The sequence below is a fragment of the Lissotriton helveticus genome, chromosome 8 (assembly GCF_964261635.1).
Source record: "Lissotriton helveticus chromosome 8, aLisHel1.1, whole genome shotgun sequence".
Lineage (NCBI taxonomy): Eukaryota > Metazoa > Chordata > Amphibia > Caudata > Salamandridae > Lissotriton > Lissotriton helveticus.
This window is the reverse complement of record NC_136069.1, coordinates 1,613,691,351-1,613,714,275: the sequence shown is the minus strand read 5'-3', so window position 1 is coordinate 1,613,714,275 and position 22,925 is coordinate 1,613,691,351. Positions and strand designations below refer to the sequence as shown.

The window sequence follows — 22,925 nt, the reverse complement described above, 5'->3', positions numbered from 1 at the left end:
ATGTGTGGCCAAACTGGACTTATCAAATGTAAGCGTACCAGAATGAGATACTATGCATCTTACAGCTCCTGCCAATGATGAGAATGCTGTCATTTGTTGTGTGGCCTGCACAATGCACAAGTGATGGGCCTACGTTTGTCCTCCAATGGGAACCAAAACCGCATTATAGCGCTTGACTATGATAGGGCAGTGTTGCACAGTAGTCCAAGACCTACTTAGGGGAAGTGACGTGAGCTAGCAGTGACCATTCACAGATACACAATATAAAACTCAATACATGATTGTCCAGTCTGTGCTAATTCATTTGAAAAAGGAATAAGTACATTTATTTCACACACACTACTCAATACTATGCAGCAATTTACAAATATACACTAGCTGATAGAACTACGTTTGAAATAAGTTGCATATTCATTCTTACCCCTCCCAAAGGTAGAGTTAGACCAACAAATCAAATTTCAAAAACATTATTTTGTCCCTAACTGCCAGGATTGAACATAACTTGGAGTAAGCCCTCTTTATACTGGCACCAAAGTGAGTGGTGTTAACCTAATTAGCTCAACAAGCAGATCAGCATAGGAACAAATGTCATAATTACATATAACCATGATTGAAGGCACTTAATACTGGCAATACAGCATGCAAACTTTGATCACGAGTGGCTGACAGTTTTGTTATCTAAATAAAGCATTGAAGAAGAAATATCTTTGCATGTCTGGCAGATTTCAGTACTATGATTTTAATCAAAAGGAGACTAGCTCATGTATTACGAATTTACTTAAAGTAAAGGACTCAAGTATGTTTCGTCATGGGATAGGAACACCTGGTAAGTGTGTTCATGAAGCCCTCACCCACCAACCTAGTTGGTGGCATGCTTCATCATCGGGCCCACCCAGTGACACCTAGCGTGTCCCGGGTGTGCTTCAACGCCTGATTACAGCGGAGCAGGTATGTTGCTGAGTGTGCAGTGAAGAGTGTTATGGAAGTGATGTTAAAACGGCTTGGCGGGAGTCCCAGTACCCAAGGGTAAATTAAACTTTAATACCTGGGCCTCCGTCAGCGGTTAAAAATAAGGCTGTTGGATGTTAGAGGCGAGTTACGACCTCCCACATCCAGTGGTGGGTCAACATGTTTCTGCCGGTGCCTTATGAATATGCTGGCTTTCTTCAGGACCTATATTAAAAAGGTGAGTGTAATTAAACTAGTGGGTGTGTAATTCAGACTATGTGTGTACACACCCTAAAGTGTTTATCTATGTGTGAGAGGGGGATTCCCTTCTCAAAAACACGCTAGTTTTAGCAGTTTTTGGCCTCAAGGTTGAGAAGTGGCAAGGGGTTGACCAGCTTTTCTGGGCAGAGCCTGCTCTGGACCTGTAGTGCCTCCTTCGCATATGCGCATATGCGAAGGAGGCACTACAGGTCCAGAGCAGGCTCTGCCCAGAAAAGCTGGTCAACCCCTTGCCATTTCTCAACCTTAAGGCCAAAAACTGCTAAAACTAGCGTGTTTTTGAGAAGGGAATCCCCCTCTCACACATAGATAAACACTTTAGGGCGTGTACACACATAGTCTGAATTACACACCCACTAGTTTAATTACACTCACCTTTTTAATATAGGTCCTGAAGAAAGCCAGCATATTCATAAGGCACCGGCTGAAACATGTTGACCCACCACTGGATGTGGGAGGTCGTAACTCGCCTCTAACATCCAACAGCCTTATTTTTAACCGCTGACGGAGGCGCAGGTATTAAAGTTTAATGTACCCTTGGGCACTGGGACCCCCGCCAAGCCGTTTTAACATCACTTCCATGACACTCTTCACTGCACACTCAGCAACATACCTGCTCCGCTGTAATCCGGCGTTAAAGCACACCCGGGACACGCTAGGTGTCACTGGGTGGGCCCGATGATGAAGCATGCCACCAACTAGGTTGGTGGGTGAGGGCTTCATGAACACACTTACCAGGTGTTCCTATCCCATGACGAAACATACTCGAGTCCTTTACTTTAAGTAAATTTGTAATACATGAGCTAGTCTCCTTTTGATTAAAATCATAAACTCATATATAAACCCCGGGGATAAGGACTAGCTTTCTGGTCCTCTCTCTCTCTCTTGATACGCATTCAGATTTCAGTACTAAGCATGACTTTTAGTGTAGTTAACAAAATAAACCTATCACCTAAAGGGCATCACATTTATAAATCCTACAATACTATGCAATTATATGCATCACAATTATGACTACACAAAGGTGCAATTACCAATTTTCACCCCAGAGGGTGTTCATCCAACATAAAATTTCACATTAGGCCTCTTTAAGCCACAAGAAATGCAACCATATTGTTTTCCCCTAGCGCGTCACTTCCAGCTGAAGAGAAAAAAGCTCCAGTCTAGAGAGCACTTGAAAAACCCTTCAATACCCTTGAGAAGCTATCATTTTGAAGTCCTACTGTTGTATAACTCCTATATATCCCTATATCGTGTTAAGTTAGCATAGGTACGTTTGAGATTTAAACGCCATTTTTCCTTTCTTGCAACTTCTGCACACGACCCTCATTTGTTGACTTAGCTTTCAACCTAGTAGTTTGCCGTGGTGAATGTGAGAATAATATGTTATTGCTCTGATATCTGCTTTGTTTAATAAAACATGTCTGCACGGAGAGTGCTGAAGTTTCAGGAGCAACACGATATGGAATTGTTATGAGGTCTGATCTCCACGCCTTCATAGTCATAACACAAGTGCAGCCTTTGCCAACTTGGGCTTGAGGCGGGATTGATATTGCTTTGCACGAGAATTGTTAACACACTTGATGCGGTGCACATGCAGAGAGAGCTGGTGTATGCTGATGTGATTCCTTCATGCTAGGACACTAAGGTATGGGCCCGCCCTAAAACAACCCAAAGAGACCTTCTTAGATAATAATATAATATATGTGTTAGGGAGGGTGAGATATAAGTGTTGTTAACTCTTATTCATTACAGCATGTTAACATGCTGTCACCATTCGCTTTTTATGTCTTAGTAACTATGCTGATAATTTTGCTACTGATAATAAGTATACTTGTATTATCAAAGATACTGCGCCTGAGAAGACGGCATTAGTAAATAAACATTTCAAATGCACATGTGTCTTCTTTACTCCATGTTCTGGTTTGTAATGATAATATAACGAAAGAGTGTTCATGAGTCCCACGTACCCTGAGGTACTGTAAGTTCATGTTCTGGTTTGTCTAAACATTGGGTGTTTGATATGTCCAATGAGACACTGTAGCTAGCTCGGTAAGGGGTGAGTTGGTTGCTAAGGTAAGTTTTGGGACATCCTAATTTGCCGAGGTTCCACTCCTCTGTGCACAGTTCTGTGTGAGTACAGAAACCCTGCAACATGGCGCCCAACGGTTTCGGTGGTCTTATATCATGACACTCGAGTAGTTTATCGTTCATGCCTTAACCCCTTCACATCCGTTTCCGGAAAACGGGGTGTTGGTGAAACCTACCTATTTTTTGAAATAGGTCTTTATTCAAGCTTGATTCTTACTTAAACGGTTTCTTTGAATTACTACCCAGTTGTGCTACAAAGTATTCTTTGTGTTTTCTTGTTTCCAATTCTGTGATGGCGGCAGCGGTGGCTATTGCGCAGCATAGTCGCGTTGCGATACGCAACCATCTTCAGACGTACCAGGTCCCAGTAGATGGGATGGCTGTGATTTTCGTGGTAAGTGCAGATCCGGCGTTTCCTTACGAGTTGTTTTACTCTTGGGTTACGTTTCCGGCTGTGGACGCTAATTCTGGTTTGTACCACTCCTACACCGCCTCGGATGTCCCGGCTGAATATACGCCATACAGGGCATTGGAAATACCTATTGATCATTGGCAGCATCGAGTTTGGTTTGATGGCGCCCTCCCCCACTCTTTGTCCCGTGCGAGGTTAGGTCCACTCTCAATTCCAGGTACTAATTGGCCTGCGTTGGGTGGCTTTACCCCGCACCCGAATCACGGGGCTTGCACCCTGGCTGAAATTCGCAGGCTGCATGTGGTTTCCATTTCCGTGATTCGTGCTTTAGTGCAATACATCGGACGACATCTTCCTGGTGGTCCCCAGGGGGGTGCGGCCGCTCCCATGGAACGAGGCGGTATGCGTCTCAATCCAGTGATGGTAAATTCGGTTTTTGGTGCGCGTCCTGTTGACAACGATGACTTCCCATTCTGGCTAGCAGAGAAGTTTGATCAACTGGAGGCGGTTTTTCCGAATTCTACTCCTGCTGATAAACATAGAATGTTGACGATTACTCTACCGAAGGATATTACTCCTGAACTTGCTGACTGTGACAGCTGGGGAAAAACATTTGCGGCAGTTTATACAAGGTGCTTCGGCACCCCGTCTATGACTGCCCTGCCTGAAATCGTTAGACGTGTTCAGAATGATCACGGTCCAGAGGCAGCGGTTGAATTGGGTATGCGCCTGTGTGGTTCTTTTGAGATTGTAAGTGATCTCATTCTCTCCAATGTTAAAGGAGATGCAGTTAACTTTCAGGTGTCGAATGCTTTGGCTGCTCTGCCCGATGCCGACAAACCCCGCCAGTTAGCAAAGATTGTAGTGGCCGCTTATAAAACTATTGGCCGCACAAGTAGAGGTCTAAAATATTTTCCAGTAAAGGAGAAAAAACAACCACAGGGACAATCTGCAGTGACAGATGCCCAGCCCAAGTCCAAGAAACAAAATTGGCCTAAAAAACAGACACAGGGGAAGCAGACAATACAGACTCAGAGTACTTTTCCTGCAATAGAAGCTCCTGCGCCATCCGAAAAAGTTTATGATTTGCGCGACCGCGCGATGATTAAATCACCTGATCGTTTTCAGGGTTCTGATCAACGCTCTCCTCGTTCCTTTCAGGACACATCGGCCCCGAAGACCGGTGGAGGAGGAGGGGGTGGACGTGGACGTGGTGGCCAACAAGGACGTGGTCAGTCCCGCCAGACGGACGGCGCAGTGAAGCAGGAGGATTCTACGCCTAGGCGTCCGCAGTTTGCGAAAAAGAAAGTCGCAGCCTTAACAGCGCATCGATATGCCACAGATAGTGAGAACGCGGCTTCGGAATCTGACTTGGGCTCTGACGTTGCTGGACAGCGCGGCGGAGATAACCATAGTCAGAGAGGCGCTGCGTCCACTACTGAGGGTGACAGCGACTGATGTCTACGTTGTGATAGAAACAGCGGATACGAGACTTGCTCCCCCTGAAAGACTATATGAAATTGTCCTGTTAAATAAAGGTGACATACAGCGTACCGTTAAAGGTGTATTTTGGGAGAATCTGTCTTCCACATATGATATTTTACTTTCGGAGGCTGACTGGCCCCCACCTTTTGTGCTCGCGGCGCCGCGAGGGGAGGAGGTAATCCTACCCAGTTTCGCGAACACTGTCTCGAAAGAGCATGCGCAGCATTTTGCAGAAGAGTGGGCTCGGGCTCTCGCGCCGGCTCTGTACCGTAACCAATGTGGTTGGGATAAATTGTCGCCTTGCCACGAAATTCCGTTGCGGTCTCAGCCGCAGCCTCAACCTCAATATCCCATTCGGCGTGAAGCAAAATCTTCCGTCGCGGAAATCCTTGAACAATTGGAATATCAGGGAGTTATTGAAACGTGTGTGTCACCGATGAATAATCCCCTTTTTACTGTGAATAAACCTGACGGATCATATCGTTTGGTTTTGGATTACCGGCATTTAAACTCGCATTGCCGTAACTGTGCAGTACAGAATACCCACGGCTCTGCCCTAGTGGATAGTCTCGTGCGTAAGCGTTTCAAGACAACGCTTGACATATCCAATGGTTTTTATGCCCACAGATTGGACAGCTTTAGCTCCCAATGGACCAGTTTTACAAGCGCTGGAGTCCAAAAACAATTCCGGCGTCTTCCGATGGGCTACAAGAATAGTCCTGGTGTATTTACCGCTCGAATTGTCTCTATTCTGGAGGCACTCGACCCTGATGCTTTTTCGTATGTGGATGACATATATCTCACAGACGACGATATTTGGGAGCATCTGTGTCGTGTAAATTCTCTTGTTTGCAACTTCGCAGACATGGGTTACAAATTCAACTTTGCAAAATCGCACATTGCTGAACACACAGTGTTGTTTTTGGGCTATGAGCTCAACAATGAAGGTAGAGGTTTGGCTCCTCACTTCTTGGAGAAGTGCGCACAATTGCGCGCACCGACAACTCTGAAAAAATTACAATCCTTACTGGGCTTTTTGAATTTCGGCAGAACTTACATTCCGGAATATGCCCAGCGTATCAAGCCTTTGTATGCTTTGATACAACCAACTTTCTCAAAATCATGCTGGCTGCCTGAGCATTCAGCCATTTTGCAATCATTGCAGGCTGATCTGCTCGCTTCTAAATATTTACTGACTCGTGATAACCACACCAACCTGGTCATAAGAATAATTCCTGGGACGGTGGGTTTCACTTACCTCACTTTTAATGAAGGTGACACAGTACCTATTGCTTACAAGTCACACTTGTACACCTCGGCTGAGATGCGGTTTCCCACCATAGAAAAGGTTTTAACTGCTGTACAGATGGCTATTCTAAAGGAACGGGCTCTGTCACAGGGGAAACGCATGCTAGTGGTAACACCCTGTCCTCATTTGGAGGCAGTCACGAAAGCCAGTGTACCAAATTCAAAAGCTTTGCACCCTCGGTGGATTCAGTGGGCTGCGTCATTGTCATCCGCGGATGTCATGTTTATTTTTGACGCTTCCTTACGGTCGCAGGAGTTCTTGCAGTATGAATTCGTTCACCCTGCTCCTCTGGCGATGCGACCTTTGGAGGACTTCCATTGCATCATTTACACTGATGGGTCGGCGCAGGTTGCGCATGGCTCTAAACATGCCTACGTTTCCGCATGCGCCATTGTAGTCGGTGCTATGTTGAATGATGAGTTCATTTCCAGGGAGGTACACACGTTGCCCCTGGGCGATTGCACTGCACAATTGGCAGAGCTTCGTGCTCTATTACTAGCTTTGGAGTACGCAGATTCAAGTGTTACTACTCTAATTGTAAGTGATTCTTACTACTGTGTCCAGTCTTACAATGAAAACTTGTTCTTTTGGATTCAAAATGACTTTCGTGATTCCAAGGGTAGCACAATAAAACATAAAATGATCTGGGTTCGAGTGGCAGAGCTTAAGGCTATGTTGCCACTCGTTTATGTGATTCATACTCTCGGTCATCAGCGCGTGGGAGTACACGCTCTTGGCAACTCGCTTGCTGATGAAGCGGCGAAATCAGCAGTATCTACATACTTAGTTGCAGCAGTTACTAGGTCTAAAACCAAGATTGATAGCGACATCTTGGCAGCGGTTGCTGCCTCTGAGAAGGGAGGTAAACATCCTTCGGGATTCCCTTCGAAGTATAAATACCACTTAAGTCCCGAAAAGGTTCCTTTTGTGACAATTCCTGATGTTGGGGAACGGCTGATTCCCAACACGGATCGCAGAACAGACTTGATTACAGCGGCTCATGAAGGTGTGGCGTCTGCGCATGCGGGCGTCTCAGCCACTGTAACGCAACTACAACAACGTTTCTGGTGGCGGGGACTGTACAAACAGACGCGTGATTATGTCCTTCTTTGTGACATATGCCAGCAGATTAAACCTTCAACTGCTACGCGTCCGCCACAGACTCAGTTGTACATTTCTAATAAACCACTAGGCTGTGTTTATTTAGATCACTGCGGTCCATTTTCATCTGATACTGCGTATAAATACATCTTAGTAGCAGTTGACTCATGCACACGCTTTGTGTGGTTATGGCCACATCGCAGCGCTGATTCCCGGACTGTCATCAGAGATTTGCGTATCTTTATAGGGATTTTTGCCTGTGGTACCTTCCATTCGGATCAGGGTCCGGCTTTCGCCTCTAAGGCGTATAAGGATGCCATGACTTCGATGGGGGTCCAAGTCAAGTTTTCGTCACCCTACAGACCCGAGGGTAATAGTGTAGTTGAACGAATGAACCGTGATTTAAAGCAATCTTTGACAGCCCGAGTTATAGGCACTGGCAGAAACTGGCTTGCTCACCTCTATGGCGTGCAGCGTGCTCTTAATAATCTCCCTAGAAGGTCTCTGGGTGGGCGGACCCCATACGAAATGCTCTTTGGCATCAAGATGTTCGTCCCTGACCTTGACGGTCTAGACTCGGTGGTTCGCGCCACTTCCTTTGACGCAGATGAACATTGCAATGTTTTACAGAATCTACAAAAGACGAGAGACACTCTTGCAAAAGAACATTTGCCCTCCACATCGGATGATGCGTTGCAGATCCCGGTAGTTGGCTGGCTACCCCAAGTTGGAGAACTGGTTCGAGAGAAGATCGACAACAAGAAAGAGTTTGGTCCCTCCTATCGAGCTCCGGTCCCAGTGCTTGGAGTGAAGGGCACAAGAACAGTCATTTTACCACCACTTCCAGGTCGTAAGGAAAACAGGTTTATTTCTATTGACAATGTCAAGATACACAGAGTGGCCGATTCTTCTTAGCATGACACCGGCTGTTTCCTGTCCTTCCATTGTGAGAAATTCAATTATGCCCACTGCTTCTAATAATGAACCTGAGGTGGCCATCGAATTACCTGCTGTTTCCAGTCCATTATTGAATAATTTACCAGGAACTAACCTTGATGAGACAGACTATACATACCCCACTGATTTGTCCATGCCTGACCTGCAAGCTCGTTTAGCCACGGAATCCAGATTTTCATTTGACTCTGCTTCCCTTGCCTCGAAAAAACCCTCTAAAATTGCATTATATGCTAGCCTGTTTAAAAAACATTTTTTGATACCTCCTTGGATATACATTTGGCTGGTCCTTTTTTCAGTTTACCTTTTTATGTCAATTGGTTTTGTGTTTTATTTTTTTCGGATTATGAATGGACACTATGTCGAGGAGAGAACTTGCATTACTCATTTGAATGGAACTTTGGCCCCACTTTCCTCTTCACATTCTACACACAGATTAAAAAGAGACTTGACTTTGGTTAACATCACAGCGTGGCCTGTTCTGGATGGAATCGCGTGGGATGCAGTTCGTTTTCAGATTCATGGTCCAACGGAAGTCGTTAATGTCCCTAATGTACTAAGAGTTAATATGGGGGATGTGGTGAAACAAAACATTCGTTCTGATGATTGGGATGTTAATGCTGTGGAAAGTTTGTTTTCTGATTTGAAATATTATGCTGCTTTTGATGCTGAGGATTTATATTTAGAATCTGCTAATTATGGTGAATTGTTCTGTTACCAACATTATGGCAATCACTTCTTACACAAGACATCTTCCCGAAGGGATGCGGTTAATTTTACTCAGTGGGAACATTGCCCAGCACCAACACAAGGGAGTTCAGAAACGTTTCTTAAAAAGTATACTTATTTCACTGACTTTAATCAGTCCAATCCCGAGTCCTTTTATTTTAAATTTCAAAAACAGCCACTGTCCAAGGTTAGACTTACAAATACAAAATTGTTATATTCAAAGGCCTTCCTGGATCAATTAGTTACTGGAGGGTATGAGTTATGGAAGGATACCATAGACCTTAAATCAGTTTGGGGCTCAAGGGCCTGGCAGGTACAAGGCACTGAGGCTTTGCACCGTGCATGTCTCATCCCAAATCATATGTGGTTTTTAAATGAAACCATTTCCCAGACCACATGCTTTGGATTGGCTACATCTAAAAGGTTGAACACCCCGTCTTTCCCGGAGTTGGAGGAATATGAGAATTGGAGTAATTTTACTAAATTGTCCATTAGAGAAATACAGGCTCTGCTTCTGAATTCCTCCTTTAAAATTTCCAGTATGAATCCCAAGGGTTGGCTGCTTTGGCACCGTAGTGCTGATTCTTGCCAAAAAAGATTTTTAAATATAACTGACGGTTTTAAGGCTGTTAGATCTGATCCCCGTTTTGATTTGAGTCATACTGTCACCTCTTACTCTGTTGGCAAGTTGTGTCAAGCTTGGCTGAAACATTCAACTTTACCTGCGGTTAAGTATCACCTTTCCAAACTGAATGCAGACGTGGATTTGAATGATTTCATTAAGGGCCCAGCTAGTGGCAGGTCGAAAAGGTGGTTATATGGTGTTTACAATGAAATTTGGAAACTCTCACAGATTGAGGCTGCTTCACGCCTTAGGGCTATTGATCAGGCAAATCTTGAGAAAGTGCTTGCAGTGGTTGACAATAGCATTAACGTGCTTTCCTCTAGAATTTACACATTAGATAATATTGTGTCGTCTGTTGTTGATATTGTGCATGATGAAGTATCTGTATTATACCATGGTCAAAATCAATTACGTTCAATCATGCAGTTTGCATGGACACTACAGACTCTGAAAATGGGTAAAGTTCCCTGGGGATACATGAACGTTTCCTCTTTATTTGCACCGTTTAATTTGACAGACAAACAACGCTTGCTTTCAATGCGTGATGCTTCCTTTTCTATGCTCCATATTGAAAGATTGGAATCTTTACCTTTTTCAGTGGCAGAGACCACTGCTGCTACGTGGCTTATCCACGGTTTAATAACACTGCCTTTTGCTTTATATAAGTTTTCAAATTGTATGAAATATGTGCCAATAGGTCGTTTTGAACCCTTAGGTAGTGGTTTTCTTCATGAGGTCTGGTCACTCCCATACACATACAGATGTTTCAAGGATGAACAAGAGGTTTATCTAACAGGGGATGAGTGTACTGAGACGCCAGATCATTCTTTAATGTGCAGACACATACAGTTACACGGTTCATGTAACAAGGACCGACCGAATATGGCTTGCGTTTTACAGGGCACGCCAGTTCCTGCTATCGTCCCCACGTTTAAATTGTTAGAGAATGGTAGTTATTTAATGCTCAATAATGAAAACTGCTGTGGTTTAATTAAAGGTATAGCTTTCATAGTAACGGTTAGTGAGCGAGTTATTTGCTGCAGAAATGTTCTTTATCCTCCCACACGTGAACATAGGGAGTCTTCCATTTGGCCACAGATACCGACCTTGGGAGCAGAATTCAGCGGCATGGCTAGAATAAGAGCTCTATTGTCCCAGAAAGAGGTGGCCTTGAGCTCGGCCCGTGAAACTTTCGTGCTTCACATTGCTAACACCCGCACGGAGGTTCAGGCTCTTTTAAACACTGATCTGCCCTTGCATTTCGGAGCCATGGTCCGTTCAATCTTTAACGCATCCTCCACAACGGGCCTAGCACATTTTTTTAAAGTTGTTAGCGGTGGTCTCGTGACTTCCTTTGAGAAGATTTTTGGAGTCATCCCTGCTTTCTTCCATTCTATTTTTTCATCCTTGTTTGGAGGGTTCCCGTTTTTGCTTGCATTAGCGGCTGGCGCATTGGTGGTTTTCTGCCTTTTTAAATATGGATGCCCTTCCTGTGCAAGACCACGCACAGCTACTACTGACGCGGTTTCGCAACCGCATGCTTGATTACTATGGCACACTGCCGTTAGCGACTCTAAGCACGGCGTTTGGATTATCTTTTCGGTTCTCCTATTTCACCTGTGTCCAGCCTGTATTTCGCTGTCTGACCTGTGATTTCCTTTGGGCCATTGATTTGTGTCTCTGCGGACCAGCATCTTCTGACGTCGATTTTGATCAACTGATGAGTCCTATCATTGCTCACGAGTTGGTTTGTTCTGACGAAAGGATTATGGCCTTGGCGGTCGCACATGGACTAATAGGTCCCTGGGATGTGTTGTCGGCAGCGCAAAATTTCTTGGAACAAAGTTTTCTTGAAAACCCACCGAGCTGTCCTCTGATGGTTATAGAGGATCCGGTGCTGGATGATCACGTATGTTCCTTTCATCTTTTAAATTGGATGGCTGAACTGTTTTCGGATGAGGACAGTGACTTCCTCCTGGAGGCTGTTGCAGCTTACTTTTCATATACGGTCTTATCATAGACACTGCCTCGAATTGACATGCTGATTGATAGCATTTCCTTGATTTTATTGACTTTTGGTCAAGACGTTTTATTTTTTGCTTGCCTATTGGCTTGAGCCACGGTATATTTGTGGGCTATTTTTTTAGCATTATTTTTTATATTCATGCTCGTTTATAAATGGATTCTGCTCTCATGTGATGGCACTTCTGTTACCTTATTTAGTCCGTTCTCGGATCATGGGGGGGTGTTGTATAACTCCTATATATCCCTATATCGTGTTAAGTTAGCATAGGTACGTTTGAGATTTAAACGCCATTTTTCCTTTCTTGCAACTTCTGCACACGACCCTCATTTGTTGACTTAGCTTTCAACCTAGTAGTTTGCCGTGGTGAATGTGAGAATAATATGTTATTGCTCTGATATCTGCTTTGTTTAATAAAACATGTCTGCACGGAGAGTGCTGAAGTTTCAGGAGCAACACGATATGGAATTGTTATGAGGTCTGATCTCCACGCCTTCATAGTCATAACACAAGTGCAGCCTTTGCCAACTTGGGCTTGAGGCGGGATTGATATTGCTTTGCACGAGAATTGTTAACACACTTGATGCGGTGCACATGCAGAGAGAGCTGGTGTATGCTGATGTGATTCCTTCATGCTAGGACACTAAGGTATGGGCCCGCCCTAAAACAACCCAAAGAGACCTTCTTAGATAATAATATAATATATGTGTTAGGGAGGGTGAGATATAAGTGTTGTTAACTCTTATTCATTACAGCATGTTAACATGCTGTCACCATTCGCTTTTTATGTCTTAGTAACTATGCTGATAATTTTGCTACTGATAATAAGTATACTTGTATTATCAAAGATACTGCGCCTGAGAAGACGGCATTAGTAAATAAACATTTCAAATGCACATGTGTCTTCTTTACTCCATGTTCTGGTTTGTAATGATAATATAACGAAAGAGTGTTCATGAGTCCCACGTACCCTGAGGTACTGTAAGTTCATGTTCTGGTTTGTCTAAACATTGGGTGTTTGATATGTCCAATGAGACACTGTAGCTAGCTCGGTAAGGGGTGAGTTGGTTGCTAAGGTAAGTTTTGGGACATCCTAATTTGCCGAGGTTCCACTCCTCTGTGCACAGTTCTGTGTGAGTACAGAAACCCTGCAACACTACCAAACGCAGAGGGGGCACTCTGGTACTTCTTTTGGGGGGGGGAGGTTGCACTGCTCCTGCAACTCCCCCACACTTTAGTAACACTTTTGGAGAGACCCCATTATCCTGGGGCCATCCCAAACCCAGAATAAGTAATTTTCTCCCCCCCAATGCTGCTGAGAACGACAATCCCCATGGCGTATTATGGGGCATTTCTTTGGAGCTTTCGCAGAATTTCTGAGCAGCCACCCTCCCGCTCTGCTGGGGAGAGCCGCTCTGAATTTCCATTCCTTTTTGTTTTATAGTGTCTTGCACTGTGTTACTATTCTCATGGTACACGGTCCCACTCGGGCACCCCATATGCAGCCAATGTTGTAGGATAGCCTCGGGAGCTCTCCTGGAACTGCCCTGAACTGACTCTCTGCACGCAGCAGCATTCCTTTATGCGACCGCAGGAGCCGGCGAGAGTCTTTTGCTTTGCATGCTCCTGCTGGCAAGGTGCAGAATTTGGGGGCAAAGGATTGTGGTACTGGGCCCCCATCTTCTTCAGCAGGCTGGAGGGGCGCAACAGCGTTCCCTCCCATGATCATTTTTTCAGGGCCCAGGGTTAGAGTCATGTGCACTCATTTGCTTAGGCAGAGGGAGCACGACAGCACACCTTCATCTTCCTTCATTACAGGCTTTAGAGATGGGTCATGAGCCTGGGCCCCTCCTCAATATCTCGGAAGAGATTAGCATTGCTTCCCCATCAATTTCTCCATCTTGGGGGCAGTCTCCAGGCCCTGGCCCACCCAAGAGCCCCATCACATTACAGCAGCGGAGCCCCATGCACTTCGTTTCCAGTTTGGCCAAAGGGTCAAATGTTGCCTCACTTCAAACAGCTAGAACTCGGGCCCCATTAGCTGATGTTGACGATCTTCATTTTGCTCCTAGTGGGTGGCTAGCCCTATCCAACTGGAGCACTTTGTTTAGGCCTCCTGTCCACCAAGGCAGCAAACGCTGCAGGGAGATGGTTTCACTGGCTCCCTGTGCCAGCCTTTTGCTTTGCTCTTCTTCTGGGATTCCCTCTTCAAGTGCAGAAGTTCAGGCTTACCTCCAACTAGTCCTCAGGGGTGTAAGGGGCCCCGCGTCTGTGGTCCGGGTGTAGTGCTCCATTGGTCCTGGGGTCAATCAGAAGCAGTGTCCTTATTTGAGATGACTGTCAGGGGGTTCTTTCTTCCAATCATTCATGGTGTCTGCCTCCAGTCCCAGTGTTTAGCAAAAAAGCACATATAAGGGAGCTCTGCCCCCTGCTCAAGACTTTGAAAGTGGGGGTGGGAGGTTCCAGTAGGGATCTCCCTACTCAGCCTTCCCAGATACTTCAAGATGGTGTCACCTAGGAGTCACTTGCCACATGTGCTCTGGGGGCCTCAGGTCCACCCCTCACTGATGTCACTGGCAGGGCCTGCCTCAGTAAAACTTCAAAGGAGCCATCCTGCTGGTTTGACCCCAGAGTCTGGGCTCCCTCTCTTTGTTCAGTGGGTGTGAGCTGGCCCTCCTCCAGGCACAGGATGACAGCTGGCTGATTGATGCAGAGCAGTCCCCCCCACCCCTGCCTGCTGAGGAGCTGAGCTAATCAAGTTTAATTGCTCACATCAGGCCTGGGCTCTGATCTAGAGCTGAGCCAGAGAAACACAGCATTCCTGGATGAACCATAACCTGTAGAGTTTGGATTGTACAGGATTGTTCTTTTCAGACAGTTTACACTGTACACTGGTAAGACTCTGGGAGAGGAACTGCACTCTAAGGCAGTCGTACCTATAGCAGACAGTAAAGCACATTGCCTTTCCCTACATTAACATTAACATTTTAAGGCCTATCCCAGGTCACTATCCAACCTTGCAGAGATCCTTCTGCACCAGTCAACCTGTGCACAATTTCTGGGCTACACATGACAGGAGTCGCCAATGCACAACCCTCTCATGTGTTTACGTTTAACCAGTCAACTGCCTATTGCTGCTTTACAGCAGCCTTATTTTAAAAGGCAGACACTGGCGGTAAACGCACAGAGTCCATTTTACCATGAGCTTACCGTGGTTGAGTCACAGGTTATGATGTTCTCCTACAGAAAAATGTTAAAAAACCGCTGATCAAGAAACTGAAAAACCTGGGTGAATTAGCTGGTCAGAAACACCTTCATCAGGTTTAATGATGTATATATCTCTTTCAGTAAAGCATAATTTCTAGTAAAATAGTGTTGGTTCTGTGATAAAGTACTGAAGGCGAAACTTAAGAATATAAATGGGACAGATGTGGATTCATCATTGAGGTTTCTGGAGAGTCCCTGCTGCACTAAATAGTCATTCTTTTTAGGAAAAGAGCTAAACAATTTTTCACAGACTCTAATGAAATTGACGATTATTGGTTACTGTCTATATTCCTCCTTTTATCTTTACTTTCCAACTCTCTGTGCCTCTAGCCACCAACAAAACTTATATTTCAAGTTTTATGGTCAGATGTTCTAAGGTTTCAAGCACAGCAGGGCAGCAAGCAAAGTTACTTTGCTGCGTTGCGTGCAATGGTGAGAGCAGAAATGTGCCTTATCTACTAAGATATGGCGCAACTCTGCTCTCTTATTGTATTGGTGCATTTTGTGCAGTCTTGCACCAATGCAAGAACCCTTGCACCACGGTGAAAGGGGGGCCTGTCTTACAAGCAGTATTGTTTTTATGCAGGAAGGGCTACCTTCCTGGGCATAAAACAAACCTTAAAGGCATTACACAAGAAAAAAGTAACAAGGAGAAATAAAGATATTTCTTCTTCTTATGCCTGGATCTTGGAGGTGCACCATTTTAGCAAAATCCCAGGTTTACTGACCCTGGTAGATCTGGGATTGTATCAAAATGCATAATGCATAAGTGGATGCATGGTAACACTTATGCTCGACCCATGATGACCCAGCAAATGAGGTTGTATTGTGCCCTACGCAAGGGCACAAAACAACCTCATTTGCTGCCCTTCATTACTTTTTTTTGTACAAAGCCATGCAAGGAGTCTAACATTGGCCCATTCGAGGCTTTAAAAATCTCTATTAACATTTTGTGTCATGGCTGCACCAAAAAAGTGGCACAGCCACAATGCAAAATGTTAGTAAATCTGCCCTTCATTGTTTAGTTTAACACCTAATGGTGATAAAGATTTGGGGTGGAAGGTAAATATTTATGCCTCTCATAGGTGCTTCCCGTGGTAGTTACGTAGCAAAGGCAGGATCCAGTTGGAGGTCAAGGAACATGACCACTTGTCCCCCTTGTTCAACCGTAGGACCATTGACAAACTGCTGTATTTTCAGTGGAACCAACTGAATTGGTTGGATAAGGTCACAGCATTACTGCACTGTAAATACTTTGATCTACTTTATTTTAAACATATGCCTTTTGTGAATATGAAATGTCATGGGGGTGTTTTGATGAAAAGTTGCATTCAACTTTAATTTCTTGGATGGAAGTGTCTCTCCTGCTTCACCATAATTTTATTTTACTGCTGTTGGTTCTTTAGAGTTCCAGGCTTTCCTCTATGAAACTGGGCAGTGCATGAATGGAGATTCTAATGAACACTTTATGTACCTGGTACCTCAATATCATTGTCAGATCATCTCATAAAATACATATTTTGCCCTATCTATCATTTGATAAATATCATTCCATTGAAGTTACTAATAGAAAATCTACATCTCAATTAATCAATCAGTCAAACAGGATTTATAAAGCGTGACTAATCACTCAATAGGGTATCTATATGCTTGCGGGTCTCAGAGGCTTATTTAAACAGCCAGGTCTTGACGGCCATTCGGAATTACGGAATTAGAAGATATTTTTGTAAAAATATTCCTAGTGCTGAGCAAGTGTGAGTCTATACACACCAAGGGCCTAGAGGGACTACTCAAAGAGCCAGGTCTTCAGCTTCTAGAAGTGATTAGGAGACTCTTATGTGCATCTGCAGGTGTTCCTTACTTTAGGTTCTATGTAGGAGAAGGCTTGACCACCAGTTCTGATTTTCCATATGTGTGGGATTTGTGCAAGTGGGAGTTTGGCGGAGAGGGGGTTGTCTGGAAGGTTCATGAAAACAGATGCAATTGTTAAGGTAGGCTGAGCCAGTGTTATATAGTGCCCTGAGAGTGTGGGTAAGGAGTTTGAATTGTTTTTGGTTTTGGATGTGAAGCCATTGGCGCTCCTTAAGGTGTAATGTGATGTGAGTGCACTGTGGGAGGTTAAGAGTGATTCTGGCCACCGAGTACTGAATAGTCTGCAGCCTTCTAGTGAGTATTTTTTTATCTTGGCATTAACTGTGTTCCCTTAATCAAGCCTGCCTGTGACCAGGGCGTATGTGACGGTTTGCTGGATGCTAATTTGGAGTTCTTTGAAAATCCTCCTCAGCATCTTCAGAGAGGGTATGGATGGCATTGACTTAAGCAATCATGTTGAGTTTGCTCTCAATGATAATCCCAAGGTTCCTGGCAGGTGGTGGGGGTGGGTGTAGGTCCTAGCTCTGTTGGCCACCGGGTGGAGTTCCACAGTGATGTGCTCTTCATTAATAACAATTTCGGGTTTGTCGGTGTTCAGCCTTTGACAGTTGGTCTTCATCAGGTGCTCGATTTCATTCTTGTAGGCATTGAACTTGATCTGGGTGTTTTGTTCATAAGGTAGAGAATGAGTTGTATGTCATCAGCACAGGAGAGGATGTTGATATAGTGAGAGGGGATGATGCTGGCTAGAGGGATCTTGTGTGTGTTGACGGTGGTTGAGCTCAGGGAGAATGCATGCAGGACTCAGCATATAAGGTTTCAGGCTTCTGAGGTGAGTGATGCTAGGCTGACTCATTGGCTCCTTCCGATCAGGAAGAAGCAGATCTATTGGAGTGTGTGTCTTTGGAATCCGATATTGTGTAGGCTTTTGATGAGGATGGGGTGGGAGACTACATCACATGCTCCAGAGAGGTCTGGGAGGATGAATGCTGCCCAGTCTCCTCTGTTCAGGGTCACAAGGATGTCATATTTGGCAGCAGAAAGGGCAGCTTCCATGCTGTTATTAGGTCTGAAACCAGACTGAGTGGTGTTGAGTAATTGGTGGTTGTTGAGGTATTTAGTGAGGTGTATGTTGATGATTTTCTTTTTTCTCTCTGATTTTCGTAAACATCTTTTTCGTGAAGTTATATTGAATGATTCTGTGGAGGATGAAGCAGAAGGAATGTTTTAAAGTTAGTTATGTTGATATTAATTTGCATCTTCACTAAATTGTTTAAGGGACCCTTTCATGCATTTAAGGTTATAGTCAGGAATGGTGCTTTAAAGATTAAAATCACATATATCCTAGATATTTTGTGAATGTAATCATTCTTTTCTATTTTAAAACAGGTTTTCTTTAGGCTGAGCAGTGGAATCAGGTACGCACTATGACAGCTAATAACACCAGCAGCCTCCATCCCTCTGCCTTCATCCTGATGGGAATTCCAGGACTGGAAGATTATTACTTCTGGGTTGCTTTTCCCTTCTGCTTCATGTACATCATTACACTGGTGGGGAACTGCACTCTCCTGTTTTTCATCACAGTCGAACCTAGCCTCCACCAACCCATGTATTATTTCCTCAGTATGTTATGCTTTATCGACCTGGTGATGTCCTCCACCACTACTCCAAAAATGTTGGTGATACTTTGGTGTAACTCTGCAGAAATTTACTTTGAGGCCTGCATCACTCAAATGTTCTTCATTCACACATTTGCTGCCTTGGAATCAACAATACTGGTGGCCATGGCCTTTGACTGCTACGTTGCGATCTGCAATCCCTTGAGATACACAAGTATTCTCACTCCTCCAGCTATCCTTAAAATTGGGGTTGCAGCTTTCTTTAGGTGTGTGATGTCAACAAGCCCATTGACATATCTTCTTAAAAGGCTACCTTTTTGTAAATCCAATCTCATTCCTCACTCTTACTGTGAGCACATGGCAGTTGCAAAGCTGGCTTGTGCTGATATAACCCTCAATAACCTCTATGGAATGATTGTATCGCTGTTTGTTGTTGTGATTGATATTACATTAATCCTTCTGTCTTACCTACATATACTGAGGGCTGTCTTCCTTCTTCCATCGAAGGATGCACGCACCAAGTCAATTGGAACATGTGTCTCCCACATCTGTGCTATACTAGTGTTTTACGTTCCAAATAGTGTTTCGACCATAATATCTAGGTTTGGTAATAACATGCCTCTTCATATTCACATATTAATGGTGAACTGCTACATGATGGCCCCCCCCCCATGGTGAACCCGATAGTATATGGGGTAAAAACAAAACAGGTACGTGATGGAGTGCTGAAATATTTTAAGGGCCAATGTTGGAACACCAGTACAGCTCACGGTGCCACTAACTGAAAACATTGATCGATAACAGACCTCATGTCTTCAAAGACCTCCAAAGATCTAATGCAGACTCTGTAATACTCTCCATAACTTTCCTCAAGTCTCTGCAATTTGACGTTTTCATTGTAAGTCGCAGCACATCATCTTACGCTACAAAAGACAGACATTCCCCTGATATTAGACTAACATACAACTTATAAGTACTTGGATAAATATCTTCTTGGCACCCTTTTAACATCAACTGAAAATGCTTATCATCAAGCCTCACTCCTGAGCATGGCAAAACCTCTGGAGTAGCCATGGAATACATATTTAGCATTATTAAATATGGTAATGTGACATTTGCAAATCCACTAAAGTCACCCACCTACCGAATACCAGTAAACACAGATTTTCTTTTTTAATTGTTTTAAGAATGCATTAGTGGAGCATAGACTTTGTCTGCATCCAACTAAGAGACATATTAGCAACAAATAGTGATAATAATCGCTAAATGCGCCTAGCGCATTTGTTTTTATCGCTGTCTATCGCCGGATATTATCGCAGAACTAACATGCTATTAGCAACATTCATCTCCAATGTGATAAAATATCCGGCGATAGCGGCTCAATGCGAGAATATCGCTGGAAATCCAGCGATATTCTCGCATTAATGCCAATGGGGGCTTAATCTGATAATCCACCCCCCATTGACTATACAGGTAAGTCAACTTTGTAGCAGGCGTTAGATTCTAGCGATAATCCCGCTTAGCGCAATTTTTTTGATGCTTCGCCTGCCTTGCTAATAGGCGATAGCTGTGTTAGCAACTGTTTTCAGTCGCTAACAGTTTGGGTACGCCCACTTTACTAGTCATTAGCGATAAATATCGCTGACATGCAAAGCGGGCCCCAAACCTGTAGCTATCTCCTAAAACCTGTCGCTAACTGTTGTTAGCGACAGCTTGCTAATAGGGCGATAAAATTTTCGCCGCTTTAGCGGGAAAAAGTCCCGCTAAAGCGGCGATATCGCCCCTGCTAATATGCCCCTAAGTCTTTAACTAAACCAACCTGGAGGAGAATACTGTTAATCTGTTTAAACCTTTAGCTGCTGAGATTTTTCGGACGCAGAGCTAAGCCCTTTTTTGATATTTGGGTCACTTTGCTCTTAGGCCTTCATACTTTTTTTCCATAAAAAAGATCTGGTCCAAATATATATCTATTCGTCCATTGTTTGGGAATTCCAGATGCACCCAGAGTTTGTTGATATTCCTGGAGGGAAATGAAAAAATAGCTTAAATACTGAAAAAACTGAGTTTTTCTTTGAAAAATAAGACATCTAAGAAAGCACTGTGATTTATTCCTAAACATGGCATTAGCCAACAGTTTCTTTGTTAAGAATGCTGTCTTCCCAGCTTTCAGGAACACTTAGAGTTGTGCAAGAAAACCAATATCTTTGACATATGTTTTACATTTTTCTAAGTGGTAGTCCATTTTTCCTATTTTTTGCAGTTTGTGATGTAAACAGGTGTGAACCTGGAAAAATAATGCATTTCCGAAACCTTCTGAATTCAGCAAGGGGTCATTTGTGTAGATTGTGCAAGGTTTTCCAAAAGGAACTAATGGTTGACATAAAAAATATATATATTAGGTAAAGGTTTTAATTTGTGATCTTTTCACCTGAAATGTTATGCTCGGTTGTCAATTTACAGTAGTAACAGACTTTTTTGTTCTTCAGATCTTTATGGTCGCAGGGATATAGATTGTTTGTTGGTTGTCCAAAAACATGCAATAACCTAAACCAACAACTGAGCTGAGGCTTATAGTTATTTTTCATAGTGTACCGACCATGCACAAACACAATATGGCAAAATGTAATGAATGAAAGATAAGTATGAACGAGATTACTGTATTTTTTAAATGTACAGAAGATACTGAGTTTAGGAATAGTGGTTATTTGTACAACTCTCAATTTTGGGTTACCCATACTATCATGTGATTTTACATGCACACTAGCTAATAATGTAAAGAAATTCAATTCATAATAATAACTCGACTAATTACCGCTAATCTTCATTACACTGTATATCCTTTTTCTCATACCAATACTTACTGGATGAGGTATGTAGCCTCTACCCAGAGACCACATGACATAGGTAGAGCCACTCAAATGACTCAAAACAAAAATACCCTACATTTTTCTACCATGTCCTCCTACTACCATGGCAATAAAGAGAGATGGAGAACACCACACTTCCTCTAGATACCCTAGCAATATTTAGTGGAATTCAGGTTCTCCATGGCAACTGGGAGGGAGGGCCGTACGTATTGGCACTAGAAAAAGCATATTCAGAGTAATGAAGATTAAAGGTACGTAATAGAGTTATTACCTCCTCAACCCATTTTCTTATTACTAATTACTTTATGAAAAAATCAGGAGATACAAATGCTCAGGGTATCGCAGCTGCTAATACTTTGGACCAAAAATCATGGATTCAACATTTCTCACATCCAGTCTATAGGGAGAAGCAAAAGTAGATGTGTAGTCCATGTAGCGCCTTTAAATATCTCCATAAAAGAAGCCCAGTGACCCTCTGCCAAGGAGGCAGCCATCCATCCGGTGGATCTGCCCTGTAATGCATCTTGTAGAGCTACATCTTGTGGAGCATAAGCAATAGAAATCAATGATTGAATCTAACTGCTCAAAGTTTGCATGGAAGGTTTCTGCTCCTGCAAAAAAAAAACAGTGCAGGGTCCCCACAAGCTCCAAAGGGTCCCCTCAGCACAATACTCTTGCTAGAGAGCTCCTGATTGAGTCCAGAGGGGGGCCCTCAACATACCTTTTAGGAGGGCCCTTCAAGTTTTGTTACATCAGTGGGAACAAAAACGTGCACAAGTAAATTTTTAGTTTGTCTATAGGATTGTGATCTGGGCAAATACATTTTCACAGCTCTTTAAACGTCCAGGAGCATATTTATATCAAATATTCACATAGCTGCCAAGGTTTCAGATTGCAATGTGTGACATTTTCAAAATGTTACTGAAATTATGAGTGACATTTCAAAGTCTATGAGTGACACTTTATCGCGAGCAAAATCAAGTGATGAGACTAAACATAAATATCAGAAAATACACCCATTTGAGCAGCGAGAAACTCTAGGATCTTAGAACTGCTGGAAAGCACCAGAAATAAGAAGTGTGAGGCACACATTACAGCCAACCAGGACACTGTATTAGCCTTGACTATACTACTGATTGTTCAACCCTAATAAAAGTGATTACCAGCTCTGCTAGTGGTCTGCCCCAGTTGGAGCACACTGCCTGCCGCCCAGCCCCGCAGCACCAGATCTACTTATACTAGTAGACTGGGAGTACGGCAGTACAAGAGTTACTAATATATACCAGGCTCTTGACTTAAACTAAGTGAAGCCGGCCGTGCTGAAAGTTGACAGGCACCAGTGTG

General features: G+C 43.7%; 1 protein-coding gene across 1 annotated transcript; it reads left to right on the top strand.

Moving 5' to 3' along the window:
- The first annotated feature begins 18,522 nt into the window (after positions 1-18,522).
- Positions 18,523-19,392, top strand: LOC144772088 (olfactory receptor 52K2-like). The gene has a single exon (XM_078656267.1). The coding sequence runs from the start codon at positions 18,523-18,525 to the stop codon at positions 19,390-19,392; it is 870 nt and encodes a 289-aa protein (XP_078512393.1).
- Positions 19,393-22,925: the final 3,533 nt, after the last annotated feature.